At 37.4% G+C, this 15,292-nt stretch overlaps 1 protein-coding gene across 2 annotated transcripts in view; it reads left to right on the top strand.

Moving 5' to 3' along the window:
• The window catches only part of LEMD3 (LEM domain containing 3), a 48,369-nt gene extending 33,795 nt beyond the window's left edge, over nt 1–14,574 (top strand). Inside the window, exons 9-13 of one of the 2 annotated variants that reach the window (XM_010208357.2) lie at nt 85–263; nt 7,513–7,594; nt 11,864–11,969; nt 12,060–12,138; nt 12,380–14,574. In XM_010208357.2, the coding sequence (XP_010206659.2) occupies nt 85–263; nt 7,513–7,594; nt 11,864–11,969; nt 12,060–12,138; nt 12,380–12,543 (610 nt within the window). In that variant the 3' untranslated portion in view covers nt 12,544–14,574. Of the gene's footprint in view, nt 1–84; nt 264–5,784; nt 5,909–7,512; nt 7,599–11,863; nt 11,970–12,059; nt 12,139–12,379 lie in introns of those variants that run through there. The other variant, XR_009820722.1, reaches the window with a different exon arrangement.
• Nucleotides 14,575–15,292: the final 718 nt, after the last annotated feature.

Raw genomic sequence — 15,292 nt, 5'->3', positions numbered from 1 at the left:
AACCCATTGGATTTCTCTTACACCAGAGTTCAGGTATGCAGGTTGTTATAATGGTAACTTTGTAATTCTTGCTCAATTTTTAAGGAGGAAAATGCGAAAAGTCTGGAATAGAGCTGTTGACTTCCTTGCAGCGAATGAATCTAGAGTTCGCGCAGAGACACGAAGAATAGGTGGTGCTGAATTCTTGGTTTGGAAATGGATGCAACCTTCGGCAGCATGTGACAAAATTTTAGTAATGCCATCGAAAGTGTGGCAAGGCCAAGGTATTGAAGTTTAGTTCTGTTTTGCAAATTGTTGTGATTTCTGCATTTAAAATCTAACTGATGCTTCATTGCTTGAACATAAAAGATTTGTTTTCTCTCATACCTTGAAGTATTGTTATGAACTATAAGTGATCTTTCTCTATTTTGTTGTTCAATAGACTTCCTTTTTCTTTGCATTCAGTGTCTGCCTTGTTTCTGAGCAAAATGAGCTCTTCTGTGACAGCTACTGCAGAAATACAGCACAGGCCATGTAGCCAAAATGAGTTGCTTGTTCCTTTTCATGAATTTTTTTAAAAGTACTCTTCAGTTGGTCAAATTCTGATGTGCCATATGCTTACTGGAAAAAATGTAATTGGTTGTATCTGACATCAGGTAAATCAGAGTGCCTTGAGTTTCTTACTGTTAGGTTATCAGTCAGGTACCTAAAGGCAGAGCTTGGAGGAAGATATGTTTGTTCATTTTGAAAGGGAAATCACTGATTTAAAAGGCTCTTCAATTAGCAGAACATGGATTTTGAGCAGGTCATAGTGCTTCCTTTCTGTCAAATGTTTTTCTACACTGTGCTTGAATTTATATTTCAAGCTCTGTGGTGTAGCAGAGCATTTGCTTTAATAGAGGAAGCTGTTGTCATATATAGATTTTTGCAGTGCTCTCTCTATTTAGCTTTATCGTGGAGGCAAGTGGCAAGAATGCAGTGGATTTGCAGTTATCTGTCTGCAGTAGTCAGCTCTTCCTAGTTCTTCTTGTTTCTTCCTTTCTTCCTTTCAGCTTCAGGTTTTGTAGTGGGGTTTTGGGGGCGTTTTGTTGTTTTTTCAATTAAAAACTCAAGTTCTAAGACTCAAATTCTGGGTTGCGATTAAAAAAAGAGTGGTCATTTCTATCTGTCTGAGTGTAAAGGTAGATGTTTAAAGTGAAATCTTAATTGCAGTTGTTTCAATGTTGACCTTCTAAAGAGTCTGTCTTGTCTGATACTCATATATAGTACTGTATTATCTCTCCAGAGGAACTGAAATAAATGCTGTGCAGAATCCTAGTTTATAAACCCATTTTGATGGTGAGGGGGAAGGAGTGGTTGCTTCTCCAACTTTTAGTTCAACTTTTTGAATTGGATGTTAACAAGGTTATATCATATATTCCTTCTACGGCATTGAACAAGATGCTGATAAAAAGGCCTAGCTAAAAATCAAATAGCCTTGTTCCTCTTAAAATCAAAATTCCCACTGGCAAGCAACTGCACTCACATTTTGTTCTTCTGGAGTATGCCAGTTTTTGTCTTAGTTTAAATAATTGAGTAGTAATAAACTTCTTTTGCTTTTACTGGTATACATTTTTATTTGTAAGAAACAATGATTTTGTTATTTACTATAAAAGGGGCTACAGTTTAAAGTAAATTCTTCGTGTGATCGTTTCCTTTCCAAAGACAGAAGGCTTTGTTGCCTGGAACACTTAATGCTGTAGAAAACTTGACTACACTAGTAAAAGTACAAATGTTCTGGTTTTGTCCCAGACTGCTTGCATGTTTTAAGTTCTATCTTTGCTTTCAGCCCTCAGGTCTTAAGTTCTGCTTTCCCCTAAGTTCAAAGCAAAATTGTTCATCAACTTAAAGCTAAATATTTTGAGATGTTTGCAGATACTTGGCATGTTATCTGATGAGAATTTTAGTAGTCTTGGGACCCATTTCTTGCTTATTTATGTAAAATGTTATGTTGGGATATCATTATATTTGTCTCAATACTAAAACCAGTAGCATAACTTTTTCTCATTTTAAATCATTTGTTGGCTACTTTAAATCGTTGTGAGGGGTGCTTTATTTAAAACACCTTGTGAGTACTGCTACAGGCTTGAGATTCTTCTACTGCAGCACAGTGGCTGCAGTAACAGGACATTCTGCTGTGGCAACTATATTACATGGTTTTAATTTCTCAGAATTTTAGTTTGTAACATGTGACTTTTATTATGAGAGTTTCATTCTAGGATGCTGTCCTTTAGGGATGTGCTTTAGGTTCAGTGCAGAAATAGAGGGTTTTGTCAATAGCTGTGCCTGTTCCATCTCTGTAACATTGTCATGATTTGATTTTTTTCAATCATTTGAATGTAACTTCTGCAAGCTTAGGTGTACTATAAAGCTGAATCTTCTGTGGGGTTTACTGTCCAATACAGGCTATGAAACATGACACTTGTATTCTGGAATTTTTCATTTACTACTCGTTTGTTCTCAATTTGTCTTGTCTTTTTGCAATATAAATAATTCCATAACATTCTGTCCTGGATTAGAAATTGAACCAAATTTTCTTTTATCTGAAAGACTTGTCAGTGTGTGATTGTTCAGGTCTGCATTACTACATGGAATATACATTCAAGACACTAGGAAGTTTTGGAAACTGTTGTTCTGTTCAAAGGCAGCTACTGTAGCAGCTACTGTTAGGTACCATTTGAATTTGAGCATCTAATATGTACTTCAACATTGTGAACATGGAAGGAATAACTCAGATGTGACTCTAAGCTGTATGTTGCTTATAGCATGTACTTAAGACTCTATCCTTTCTATTGAGTAGGATATATGAAGATCTATCCTCTGAAGGTTCTTTTAATAACAGTTTTCCTAGTTTTCTTTTCAGTAAAGATCTTTGAAGAACTGAAATTGCATACTTTGGCTCTCACAGAAGAGCATGTAAATAGAGATGACTGAAATGCCGTAGGTCTTTTGGGCTCTCTATATCTTTGTAGTCAGCAGGCAAAGGCAGCTTTCACATGCAGAAGCTCTACCTATTTTGTGTTCCTTGTTTTCATATGACTGTTGGAAATAGTTCCATTATATAAATGTCATACTTCTTGCACAGCTGTTTCTTTCCTGATGTTAGGATTTCTAAATGTATGTGTCACTTTCTTCATTTTTGGAAGTATAAGTCAACTGGAATTAAGTTACTCTTCCAGTTTTAAAGTTTGACTATAGAAGTGCATAAAACTGTATGTTCTTCAAGATGGATAGATCCTGAACAAACTCAGTAAATACGGATCAGAGTGCATTTATTGGGTTTGAATATTGTGAATAATGTCAAGGTCACAATTTTCTTCACTTCTGAGATCTGGTAGTGCTCTGTAGCAGAATTCCCAGAGTATGTGCAATTGACGAAAAAAGCCTCTTGACTTGTCAGTGTATACTAGGATATTGGTAGATGGTAGCATGCATTTTAAAAATGGGACCTGTAGCATGCATGAAGTTATAGATTCTATTGTCTGTTAGCATCTAGAGTTGAAACATCACTGTATCTTTTTGTCCAGTCTTGCCTGTGTTTTGACAAACAGTTCAGGAATGTTCTCTTCCTGAGTCAGAATACAGGCTGGTATACTTCCTTTGAAATATTACTTACTAGACACTGTATCTGTCAAATTGAGGGGAAAAAAAAAGAATGGGTAGGTAAGGTCATTGTAGGTTGATGGACAAATATGCACAATGTTTTGGAAACAGTTGACAAGAGAATTGTCAATTGAAAAACGATCATGCCAAAGTGTAATTTAACTAGATCCATAGGGAAAAGAATGCATTTCTAGTGTGCTCAGTTTACTTTTGAAAGAACAGATACTATTGTCCTTATGCCTTTAACTGAAGCTCTAAAGAAAGACAGGTAGGCAGAGCTTCAGTGTAGCTAAGCTAACAGCAATACCTAAAGTGCCTTGACAGCTCTGGAGATGAGATAAAGAGGTTCTCAGAAGTACCACATCTAGGGTGATATTTCATCCTGCAGCATGGAAGATAACCCGTTACCTTGTGAATGACACTCCTGCTCCCTGGCTTGTGAGAATATAATCCTTTCTCCAAGCCTAAAGAAGAACAACAAAATAGGCAGTGCTATTTTTAACTACAGCAAGAAAATTCTGGGATTTTATACTTGTTGTAGAATGGTGTATCTATCCCATGCTGGTCTTCTGTAGCTGAACTTCACTGTATTAAACTCAAAGTCAAGCACATTCTCCTTTCTTAGTAGCGTTGGGAAGTATTTTGATTTTGGTATTCTTTCTGTTTACTGAAAAACCTTGCCTTGTGTGCAACTTCAACATTTTTTAACTGGATTTTTTTTGTTGTTGTTCATGCCTTTGATAAGAAGGGATAGTACTTCATAAATTATGGTGCTCTGTGGCTTAACATGAATACATTTGTCCTTCAGAAACATGGTTGCCTATATTTAATGCAAGTCAGGTGCATCAAATCCACATCTAAAGATCTGTTAGGCTGTTTTATAATCTGTGGCAGTCATGTTGGGGACTCCCTTTAGCAATAATATAGTAGTAATTTGAGAGAGATAGAAAGCTGTACAACAATTTCTTAGATGTAAATTTTGAAGTCTCTGCAAGCACCACTTCTTCCATCATAGACATATTCCTGTCACAGTGATAAGGAGGTTGTTGAAAGCACATGCTTTTAGCTGATGCAGTCCTTTAAATCTGGAATGATACAGTCATACTTAGTTGGAGGTAATAAATCAAAGTATATAATGACTGAGTTACAAAATAGCTTCCTTTTTTGAAGGTGCTCACTAGTCCCCAAGGGGAGTTTATGAAAGTCCTAAAAAGTTTCATGCCAGTGACTTATTGCACAAAGCTGTTGTTCTGCTTTCCTGTTTCACCTCCACCTTTTTACCCTCATCTTGTAAGTCTTACTGTTAAGACCTATTTAAAAAAAGAAATGGCATGCGAGGTGCTTAGTTAATTATGATGGCACTTAGATTATTGTCCTGCAAGAACGTCTGCTTATGCCCGTATTGAGAAGAGAGTATTTTGTATGCTCCACACCAGTGTAAATTATAGAATGAAGTTCAAGACACGTTAGCTACACTATTTTTAATTATGCTGTGTAGGTACAGCATTATTTTTAACTTGTCTGTGTCTTCCCTAGCCTCCCCTTTTGGTCTCATTTCTAGTATGGATTTTAGTGGTTGTTACTGTGCCAGCATTACTTTTGTATCTCACTGATTTCTGTGGCCTTCTTTTCTCTTTATACATAAAAAGCTCCATGTAAGTTGCAAAACTTTTTTTTTTTTTCATTTACCATCACTTTGAAACATTTTTTGAGAAAAAAGCAGAATTCAACTCTATTTTCATGTGCTGCACTGCTGTGGACACACTTGCTCTTCTAGTGTGATGTGACATGAAGCTGCTAGCAGATTAGTTTTGTGCTTGTGGTATGCTTAGATAAAGTAAAGCACCTGAGATCTTTGAATCAGAAGAACTTCGAGATTATTAGAAACTAGAGCAGACAGAGTTTGGGTTTTATAAGTATCTACACTAAAGTATGAATTCCCCATTTAGTTGCTTTTGCATAGTTCAGTGGTGTAGCAGCTGCCTTAAACAACAGTATGGCTTTTTTTGAGTTCATGAACAGCTTGCAGAAATGTTGATCCTCTGGGCCTAGAGTATCTGCAAATAACCTCAGCATTCTTGATCCTTAGATTAAAATCATGTGCTGAATAAACCTAGCTATTAACAATCAGCACATAATTTCCTCAACCCCACGCCTTTTCAGGTCCAGGTCCATGACTAGGCCACCCCAGATCATCTTCTCCAGTATGGTGTGGTGCCCCAGTGTACAATATGCTGGTGACATTTCACCCTCCCTTGATCTGCTGGAGCCAACCTACATGAGTAAGGTAAGTCCATTTATTTTTCAATGTTACTTAGTTCTGTAAAGTTTTTATTTCATACCCTATGTATAATTTTTAATCAAGGGCAAAAAACTTTACAAAACCATGTGCTATTGAAAAAGGACTTAACTTAAACTATAGGCAGCTCAGAGATAGATGCAGTGTCACCAGCATATTTAGAAATCCGTTCCCAAGAAAAAGCAGTTGTTATGGGTGTTGATGACTTGGCCTGTGTGTTTATATTCTAGTAAGAAACAATTTCAGTTATTTGGGGAACTTGTGGTAGGTTCCATATTAGGTTTGGAGGCCACCTCTTGTAATTTCTAGTTGTGGGGGTTTTTTCCCCCTCAAATGTACATAAGGAGCAAATTTGTCTGTGCCATATCTGCAGGCAGTAAATTTCCTCTTGGTTAGTCCTTGTCTTTCACATGCAGTGTCTTCCGCGTAACTGGATTTCTTCTATATGATATGGTTTTTGTTTTGGTTAAGAGGAGCAGTGTTCATGTGTTTTTGATATATTTGCAAGATTTTATTTCAGAAGGTCAGCAGTAAGAGCACAGACCTGTACTATGACCTGCCTTAAAATTGAGACTTTTAACATACGGAATGTGACATCTTGAGTATTTCAAACTTTTCCAAAGTAGGGATTGCAAAGGAGAAGCATTAACATCAGTTCAGAACATCATTTTGTCTTGCTGAGATTTTTAGTCTTATGTTTAAACTCTTGAATCTACTCATATCAAGTCATCAAAGTAAAACTGACTTCAAGCCTTGGAAGTAGTTTTTACCAGGTTATCTCCTTCCATTTGTATTGATACTTTGGCCCTTCTTCAGATGTGGAACTACCTTATCTGAATCCAAAGGGCTCCTGTATTCCTTTTCTCATGATGCAGTGTTCTGTTGGGACCCCTGCAAGCAGAACTTGTGAACTTTAGAGAAGTTAATGTTTATTTTAGAACTTCAGAGTGTTTCTTATGGGATTGTTCAGCTTGTAAGGATAAACTCTTCTTTTTAATTTCCATTTTTCGTCTTACATCTGTTTTATCCTTTGGTGTGTTTCCATTCAGATTTTTGCAAGCTTCTGATCATGTCTGTAGAGCATTTAGAGTTGCAAAAGGTTGATCCTGTAGAGTGCTTCTTGACAGTTGTTACTGCAATGCAGATGCAATACAACATCCATCTAAGTCTCTCCCTATTTCTTAGATGGGCAGTAAGTTGCCCCAAAGTAGAAGAAACAAAACTGTCGGCCAATTAAAACTAAATGGTTAACCTGCGGCTCCAAAAATCTACTCCAGATTTTAAGAATATCTGTGTTTCTCATGGAGATTTAATGCAGATACTTTCTCTTCAACGATAGGGTATTTTTTTAAAACATTCTGATTTCCTTCTATGTACTGTGGCCTTGGTACATTATCTTATTCAATTTAGAAATTGTAAATCTAAAGAAGTCATTAAGTAAAGAACATTTTCTTCAGTGGAATAGAAGACTGTGGGGAATTTAATTTGCTTAAAGCTTTTTCATATATGAAGCATTAAAATATGAAGTCAGCACTTGTTAGCTAAATGATATACTTGTTAATAAATACTATTAAATTTACTTTTCTTTGTAGCATTTCATCTAGATAGAAGAAACTCACCACCAAACAGCTTGACGCCGTGTCTAAAGATTCGCAATATGTTTGATCCAGTTATGTAAGTAAAACAGTTATCTATCTGTATTTCTGTATTCTTTTAGAAGGGTTTATTTCTTTCCTCTGAGAGGGTTTGGAAGACATGAGTAAACATAAATAGCTTAAAACAAACTTGATTTGTACAGGAAAATAATTTTCCTCTTAACATGTAGGAGAAGACATAAACTCACTGTCTGTCTTCTGTCCTTCACTGTCTTGCTTTGTGTTTTTGGGTCACTTGTTGAAGAGTGTGGCATTTAGCTCAACTACTTGAAGCAATGACTGATCTTTCTCAATTTTGTAAATGTTCAATTATATCAGCTGACAGGAGAGACTCATGACCTAACAACAGACTGTAAGTTTCTAAAGTATTGTTTTGCACAGTTCACATTTAAAAGGATGAATTGAAATCGCTTACAAGTTTATGGCAGTGTGACTTCTTACTAGTTTTGAAGCAAGTGGATTGTTGTAATGGGAAGGCTTTTAAATCAGTGTGGAGGACTGGCTTCTAATGCTCAGATACAATTCTAAAGTATGTACTGTGTATGAATAAGTAATAAGCCTTGTTTCATATGCCAAGAGTTATGGAAGAATATCTTTTTTTGTAGTCTTTTAAAACTTCACCCACTCTACTGTCCTATCTCCATTGGCTATGGACTAGATTATGCTAGGAGTAGGGGCCTAGCACATATGTTATGCCAGCTAATAATTTAAAATCTTTGAAGCCTGATTTATCAAGTGCAGAGATATGCAGGGAGTCCAGTAACTCCTCTGAAGTAATTTATTACCTGATGTGATTATATAATGGAAAAAAGAAGATGCTATAGTGCCTTACAGAATAAAAGTGAGATGCTAATTGGAGCTAAATGGGAAATTAGAAGGTACTGATTAGAATAGGGAATAACAGGCAGTAAGATGACACATGATTTTGGATGCAAGTGATTGTAGAATTTGGATGTATTTATTCAGCTGTTTCCCTTCTGTTTCTAGCCACAGTTATAATTATGTTAGTTCCTTACCTTATTAATTGGAAAGCTAATTAATTTTAAACGCTAATTTAGCTGAGGGCAGTGTTATCTCTAGTGTAGAGAGGTAATCTAAAAACTGTTTTTCTCAATGCCTTTAGGACTTAATGACTGTTGTGGGAACAGACCCCAACTGTGGCTTCTTTTATAACTTTCTGGTTGCAGTAGGGTGAGCAAGAGTGAATTTTAGGCATTGTTCTTGAGACAAATTGATCCTCCTGTAGGAGGATGAAACAAAAGATGAGATCAAGGTCCTTGCTACAAAGGAAAATTCATGAGCTATATTGGTTAGTCTGAGTAGTGTTGAATAAATAACTCCATTCTTGAAGCTTCACTGTAACATTTATTGATATGTTATATTGGTTACTTTCTTGTTTCAAAATGTTAGCTGTTCAAAGTGTCTGCTGTTAAGGGAACTAGAAAAGGGAGATGTTATTTTTGTCAGGGTAATCTCTCTTCATATCTTCGCTGTAGACTTTAGTGTGTTTCCCTACTGACTCAGTCTGTGCCCAGCAAGTGCATTAAAAAACCTCCAATACTTACAGACTAGGAGCTGTTCTATTTTGACACTTCTCATTAGTGTCTATGCCCAGTCAGTTACTTTGAATCGTGGATCTTTTAATACATCCACTTTTGATAAACCTTTTCTTTTGGAAGTTAACCCAAATCCATTACCAGGGTACTGGATAGTAGTGGGATGCTTCATCCAAGCCCATATTGCATGCCTTAGCCAATTCCTCTTCCATGAGCTGCCTTGCAGAAGACTACTGCTTAAGGAAGTACTGTTTATCATACCCTTGAAGTAATCATTTTTAAAAAAATGAAAAAAACCCCAAACAAATACCCCAGACCACACACACACAAAACCCCCTCAACAACAAACAACAACCAGCCAAAATAAAATGCCAATTCCAAAATCCTCAGTGCAAGACAAACTACCTCATGCAGTTGCTTGTGGCAGAAGAGGAAGGTATATGTTCTCTCCCCAGATCTGAAAGGGTTGAATGCCTTAAGTGACCACTGGTACAATCTGTTTCAGGTGTATGTGATTAGCTAGGCAAATACTGTTTTGATGTTTGCCATGGGTGCAAGATGTGTTTAACAAAACTATGTTTTAGCAGCTCTTTAAGTCAGCTACTGTATAGTAATAAAAAATGACTAAGTATTTTCAACAATATGCCAGCAGCAGCCATGCTATAGTAAAAGCAGTCATCCAAGATAGAAGTCTTTTCTCTTGAGCTGAGAATCACCTGGGGAATACACCAGTTAATTTGTATTTATCCGTGCTAATAGAGGAAATAATCATCTTTCTACAGCCAAAAGTCAGAAAACTTACCTGGACCTTGTAAACCTTCATACCACAGCAGCATACCTAAACTTGGATGTATGTTCTAGGCACTTATGCCAGATACAAACCTGGTTTTGTTCAATACCAGTTAAGGCATCATTTGTATAAGCTTGTTTTAGCATTTCTGCATCTGCCACGAAGTCAGTAAAGGTACATAAAGCATAGGGAGCATTTTTGCAAGTCTCATCACATAGACAACTAATGGAACAGACATGTTCCAGATCAGGGTAGGACAAGTCATTCTTGTTGGAAGCAGATTTCATTATGGGAAGTCCAAGTAAATTGATAACTCATATGTCCCAGATCTGCAAAACACAAAAAGCAAACTAGACTGAGAGGACTTCTGCTTGATTTGTAAACAGGAAATGAGCACTTGGGAGCAGTGCAGTGACTTCAGTGTTTGGGAGGAGTACACAGCAGAAAAAAATGACTGCCTACTGTTAGCATTGTGATCTCTTCTTATGGCAGTTGATTTTCTGCTTATGACAGCAGATTTGAGTCCTAGGCCGTGGGGGAATGCACCAAGGTCGGGACTTTAAAGAATCAGAATAGTTTGGGTTGGAGGGTCTTGGCTTTTGCAACTTCAGATTACTTTATAAGCATAACATCTGGAGCACAGCATGATATTTAAATATGGCTGTTTACACTGTTAGAGAAGGGGAAAGAGACTTATATATTCTGTTCATTTTGAGCTGTCCAGTAAAAAGAAAACAGTTATTTTTTTTTTTCTCATCCAACCTGAGTAGGATTCATCTTCTAACTTTTGCAGGGTTTTCAATTGTAGATGTCTTCCACTGGAAAGTCTCTGTCTCAGTAGGACCTTCATTTAGATCTTCTTTGCAGCCTTGGATCTCTCTCCGACCTTTGTTTTCTTGCTTATATGTAATCTGACTGTGTAAGGGCCATCAACTGGAAAGTCTGATCCTCTAACCAATCAAGGTCAAATGACAGAAACAACAGAGTCCCTCGGCTGTTGTGTTAGCATCCCGCTCAACAGATTGAAGTACTGTCTCTGACCAATTAACTTCCTCATATCCGTTCCATCCCCTGCCACTTATTTCATGAATAAGGAGATAGATTAAATATTTCAAGAATTTTGGCCTTAGCTCTTGATAGTATTGCTGAAAGAGTAAGTTCATTGTTTTTTGTGTAAAGAGTATTCAGATAAGCTTAAAAGCATATTAAGGCTGTTGAAATTGCTTTCCCTCGACTTAGATTTATTCTATTAGGACCAGCAGTAAACCCAGATTTCTTTCTTCTCTAATGATATACTTAGATTGATTACTCTTAATAATTTTTTGTGTGTGTGAAAAGCCTCCAAAATTGGGATCTGATTTTGATAACTGCTACTTCTGGATCTCGATTGACATCTTCTATCAGTATGTTATGAGATTAATGCAATTTGATGCTTTGTTTGGGATAGTAAATAGCAATTTCACAGACAAGCAATGTCTGAATTGCTAAGAATCCTGCTAAAGCCTGGCATGTAATGTCCCTTCTGTGACTGCTGGCAGAGGTGATACAGTAAAATGGCAAAGGCCTTTACGCTTCTGTCTTTCCCTGCAGCAGGAGCAGTGTAGGAGTGGCCTTCTTGGAACAGCAGCCAGCCACCCAAGTGGGTGTGGGAAGAGGAGTTTATGGCTGCTTGTGTTTTCAGAAAGGCTGCTGGAAGGAGAGGACAACACTCCCCACCCCTCAATACAGAATATTCCTTTAGGTTCTTAGAGTTGAATTTTCTAAAGTGGACCACAGGACTGAGTACTCAAAAGCTAAAGTACTAAATCTGTCCCAGAGATATGTAACAGAAAATGATGTCAAGTTACAGAGGAACCAAACTCAGTGGGGAATGATGAGATTGTTGTGAATGTTCAAAAAAAAAAAAAAAGGTGCTTAATTAACTTTTTCCTTGTTTGCGTAGGGAAATAGGTGATCACTGGCATCTAGCAATTCAAGAAGCAATCTTGGAAAAATGCAGTGATAATGATGGAATTGTTCATATTGCTGTTGACAAAAATTCACGTGAGGTGAGTGTCTTTCCAGTAACATCTTAATGCTTTGTTTATCTTTGTCTTTTGGACTTGAAAAACCCCAAAAACCTCTCTGTCTTCTTGCAGGGTTGCGTATATGTCAAGTGTCTCTCTCCAGAGTACGCTGGAAAAGCTTTCAAGGCACTACATGGCTCTTGGTTTGATGGTAAGGAATGGGGGTTAATAACAAAGCATGGATAGACATGACAGAAGGGTGCAGTTGGAATTCTTTTAAATGGTGAAACATTTTATAGATGAAGAATTGAGTATAAAACCTGGATCTTTTTCATAGTTATCACCTGGTAAATGAACGTCAGTGTAATAATGTGTTTGAGTGTATTATGTCTGGAAGCAAAATGTAGTAATGCTGAATTAGAAGGTTTCTCTTCTATTTCTCTGCCTCATAGGAAAGCTGGTAACAGTAAAATACCTGCGACTAGATCGGTATCATCATCGTTTTCCCCAGGCTCTTACGTGTAACACTCCACTGAAGCCATCAAATAAACACATGAACTCTATGTCACATCTGCGTCTTCGGACAGGCACAACTAATTCTCAGGGAAGTTCCTGAGAAGACTTTCTACAACTGCTAGGACTGTTACTTGCAACAGGAATTTTCCTGTTTGGCTGCCGTCTTCCTTTTTTAGTGCTTTTTGTATGTAATACTTTAATGAATTAAATAAAAGTTTGAGCGTTCCAGAAATCTTGTTTCCAAAGGGACTTAGCAATGAGGCAGTAATACTGAGCTGATAAAAAAAGAGAAAGGAAAAAAAATGCTTCAGGAAGTTTTTGGGGGCTATAGTAAACCAATGCATTTAAGTTTTGCATGAGGAATACCAAATTCATCATACATTTGCAGATGTGGTGACTGTATTTTTCCACCAAGAAGTGTTTTTGGTAATACAAAAGCATGGAGAAAAGAAGACTTCCTGTATTTCCATAGTTTCCTGTGAAATAATCTTGTGGGTATTTTGTAACAACCAACATATAGTTCCTGATGGTGAATAAGTTACATTTCTTTTTCAGTCAATACTAGTTTTTTTGTTGGTGTATAACAATCTTTTTCAGCAGCTAGGCTATGGGAAAGGTTAATCTGGCATTAGTGGTTGCATATAAGTGTGAGGGGAAAGAGAACCCGAATGCAGATGTACTAGGTTTTGTATATAAATGTAAATGCTGGTGATGGCAAAAATGGTTGTGTTCTGTGAGGATATCTGCATTGAAGCAGTGAATAAGCTTCCTATTTTATTCAAAACCTAATGTTTTATATGGTTTTGGCTGTACGAAGACAAGAGGCCAAATACCTTAAAGTGTTCAGAGATTAAATATCTTTTATAGGTTTTATATTAAAATACCTGACTGATTTGTGTGAGAGGTCTGATACCGATTGTAATGAATTCAAATTTGTGAGCAATAAAGAAGCAATTGGCAGATACTGGAGAAATATTTTGTGAAAAGCTGCATTTATTATTACAATTGCCAGGGCTGTGACAAAATACCATTGGGATGAAGTGACTTTCCCAATACTGTATCATGTGTTTTTAAGGAACCAGTTACCTGTTAAAATTTCAAAAGGGTACGTAACTTCCTTGCAACAATTTTGGCTGATGGAACTAGAAGTACAGCTGACAGTAAGTCTTGTGATTCCAAGCTTGTAAATTTACTAACAGTTACCTAGAAGTACAAAATTGTTGCTGAGAAGCCTAGTTGCAAATCTAAGATTATTGGCTTTACTAATCCCCACTCTTACGATGATCTTATCTAATTATCCAGCTGAATATCCTGTAGGACGTGAGACTGGGAGCACACCAGTCCCACAGATTTTACTGAAACTCGCTTTACTTTGTAGATACGACAGACTTGCAGCATGAACTTGCACAAATAATGCACGTTTTTCTTATGGTTAAGTAAACATGATGCACACTATTCTGCAACAGAAAATCCTATTGTGCCTTACCTTTACCTTTGTGCTTTTGTGGGCACCATGTTTATTATTGGAGAGTTTGTTAACGGAAAAATTTTAAATCCTCAGTTTTATGTCTCAGATGCTAATGAATGAGTATATATAATATATAATCAGCCATGCAGAATTCTGCTTACCAGGGACAAGTACATATTTTTGATGGGTAAGTAGATTGTGCCGGGTCTGGTAGATTTTGATGAGTTTTACTATATACATATATGTATATGTATAATATACATGTATATGTACTATATATATGTATATAAACTAATTTCGTTGTATTTGTGCATCATAGTGATTTGTTAACCTGACCTTAGTGACCCCATCTTGTGACCTGTTGCAAGAGTGAATGTAAAAATAGTTGTGGCATTTTAAAAGGTCGCCTTGATGCAAATGCATCTATCTTGCTTCTAAAATATATTTCTTGTAAACACTGTACATTTTATTATTGTAATATGTACTGTTATGCAGCTTATTTTACCTTAAACTGTTAAGTTGACCAATATCCCTTCCTGCAAGACAGATGGGAATGTGTATAATACCTGAACATTTGAGAAGAATCAGATGTTTGTTGTAATTTGTCACCCTGTCCTGTAAAAACAAAACAAACTCGAATTAAAGGTTTATTAGGGGTTTTTATATGTGTCTCACCTTTAAGCTGTCTTTCTGATTTTTCTCATCTGAGGGCTGAGGGGGAAGATTTGGTGTGTTAGGATCTGAAGCTGAACAGGTGCTACTGTGAGCTGGACTACACCACTGAGCTTCAGTGTCAGCTTGAACTTTGTCCGGAATTTGTACACAGGGAGGGCAGCAGCGTTGAGCTTGATTTTGAAGTCTAGGGCAGACTATGTTGTGTGATGTGTTAACTGGCAGAAGTCAATGGCTTCAAGCTTGTACTTCCAGCTTATTTTTTGGGCAATGGGCGATATCCTCAAAGGAATTTTAACAGAAAATGTACGCTTTTTTTTTTTTTTTGGTCATTACATTTATACTGTGGTCCTTTAAAACTGTTTTAGTGATGATTTGTAGGGAAGCGTTGGGGGGCGGGACCAAAGGAGTGGGAGTTTAAGTCTGTTATTTACGTGCATTTGCCCAGCTCACTTTTAGTTCTTCCCGTGGAAGGGGCGCAGGAGGAGGCAGAACTGTAGTGTAGGTCTGTTGTGCCCTTTCCATGTCCCCCTCTGCCCTCCCTTACAACAGGGGCAGTAATAGCTGTCGTAATTTTGCTGCCTGGGCTAAAGCTTCCTCCATCACTCGACTTCTCTACGGAGCCACCGCGCCCCCCCGGCCGGCCCCCCCAGGCCCGCTGCGGCCCGGCCCGGCGGCGCAGGTAGGCCTGTGCGGCGGGCCGGCTCCA

Source organism: Colius striatus, chromosome 1 (assembly GCF_028858725.1).
Source record: "Colius striatus isolate bColStr4 chromosome 1, bColStr4.1.hap1, whole genome shotgun sequence".
In the NCBI taxonomy this organism is placed as follows: domain Eukaryota; kingdom Metazoa; phylum Chordata; class Aves; order Coliiformes; family Coliidae; genus Colius; species Colius striatus.
Note: the sequence above shows the minus strand (reverse complement) of the source record. Positions and strands in the feature narration are given on the sequence as shown.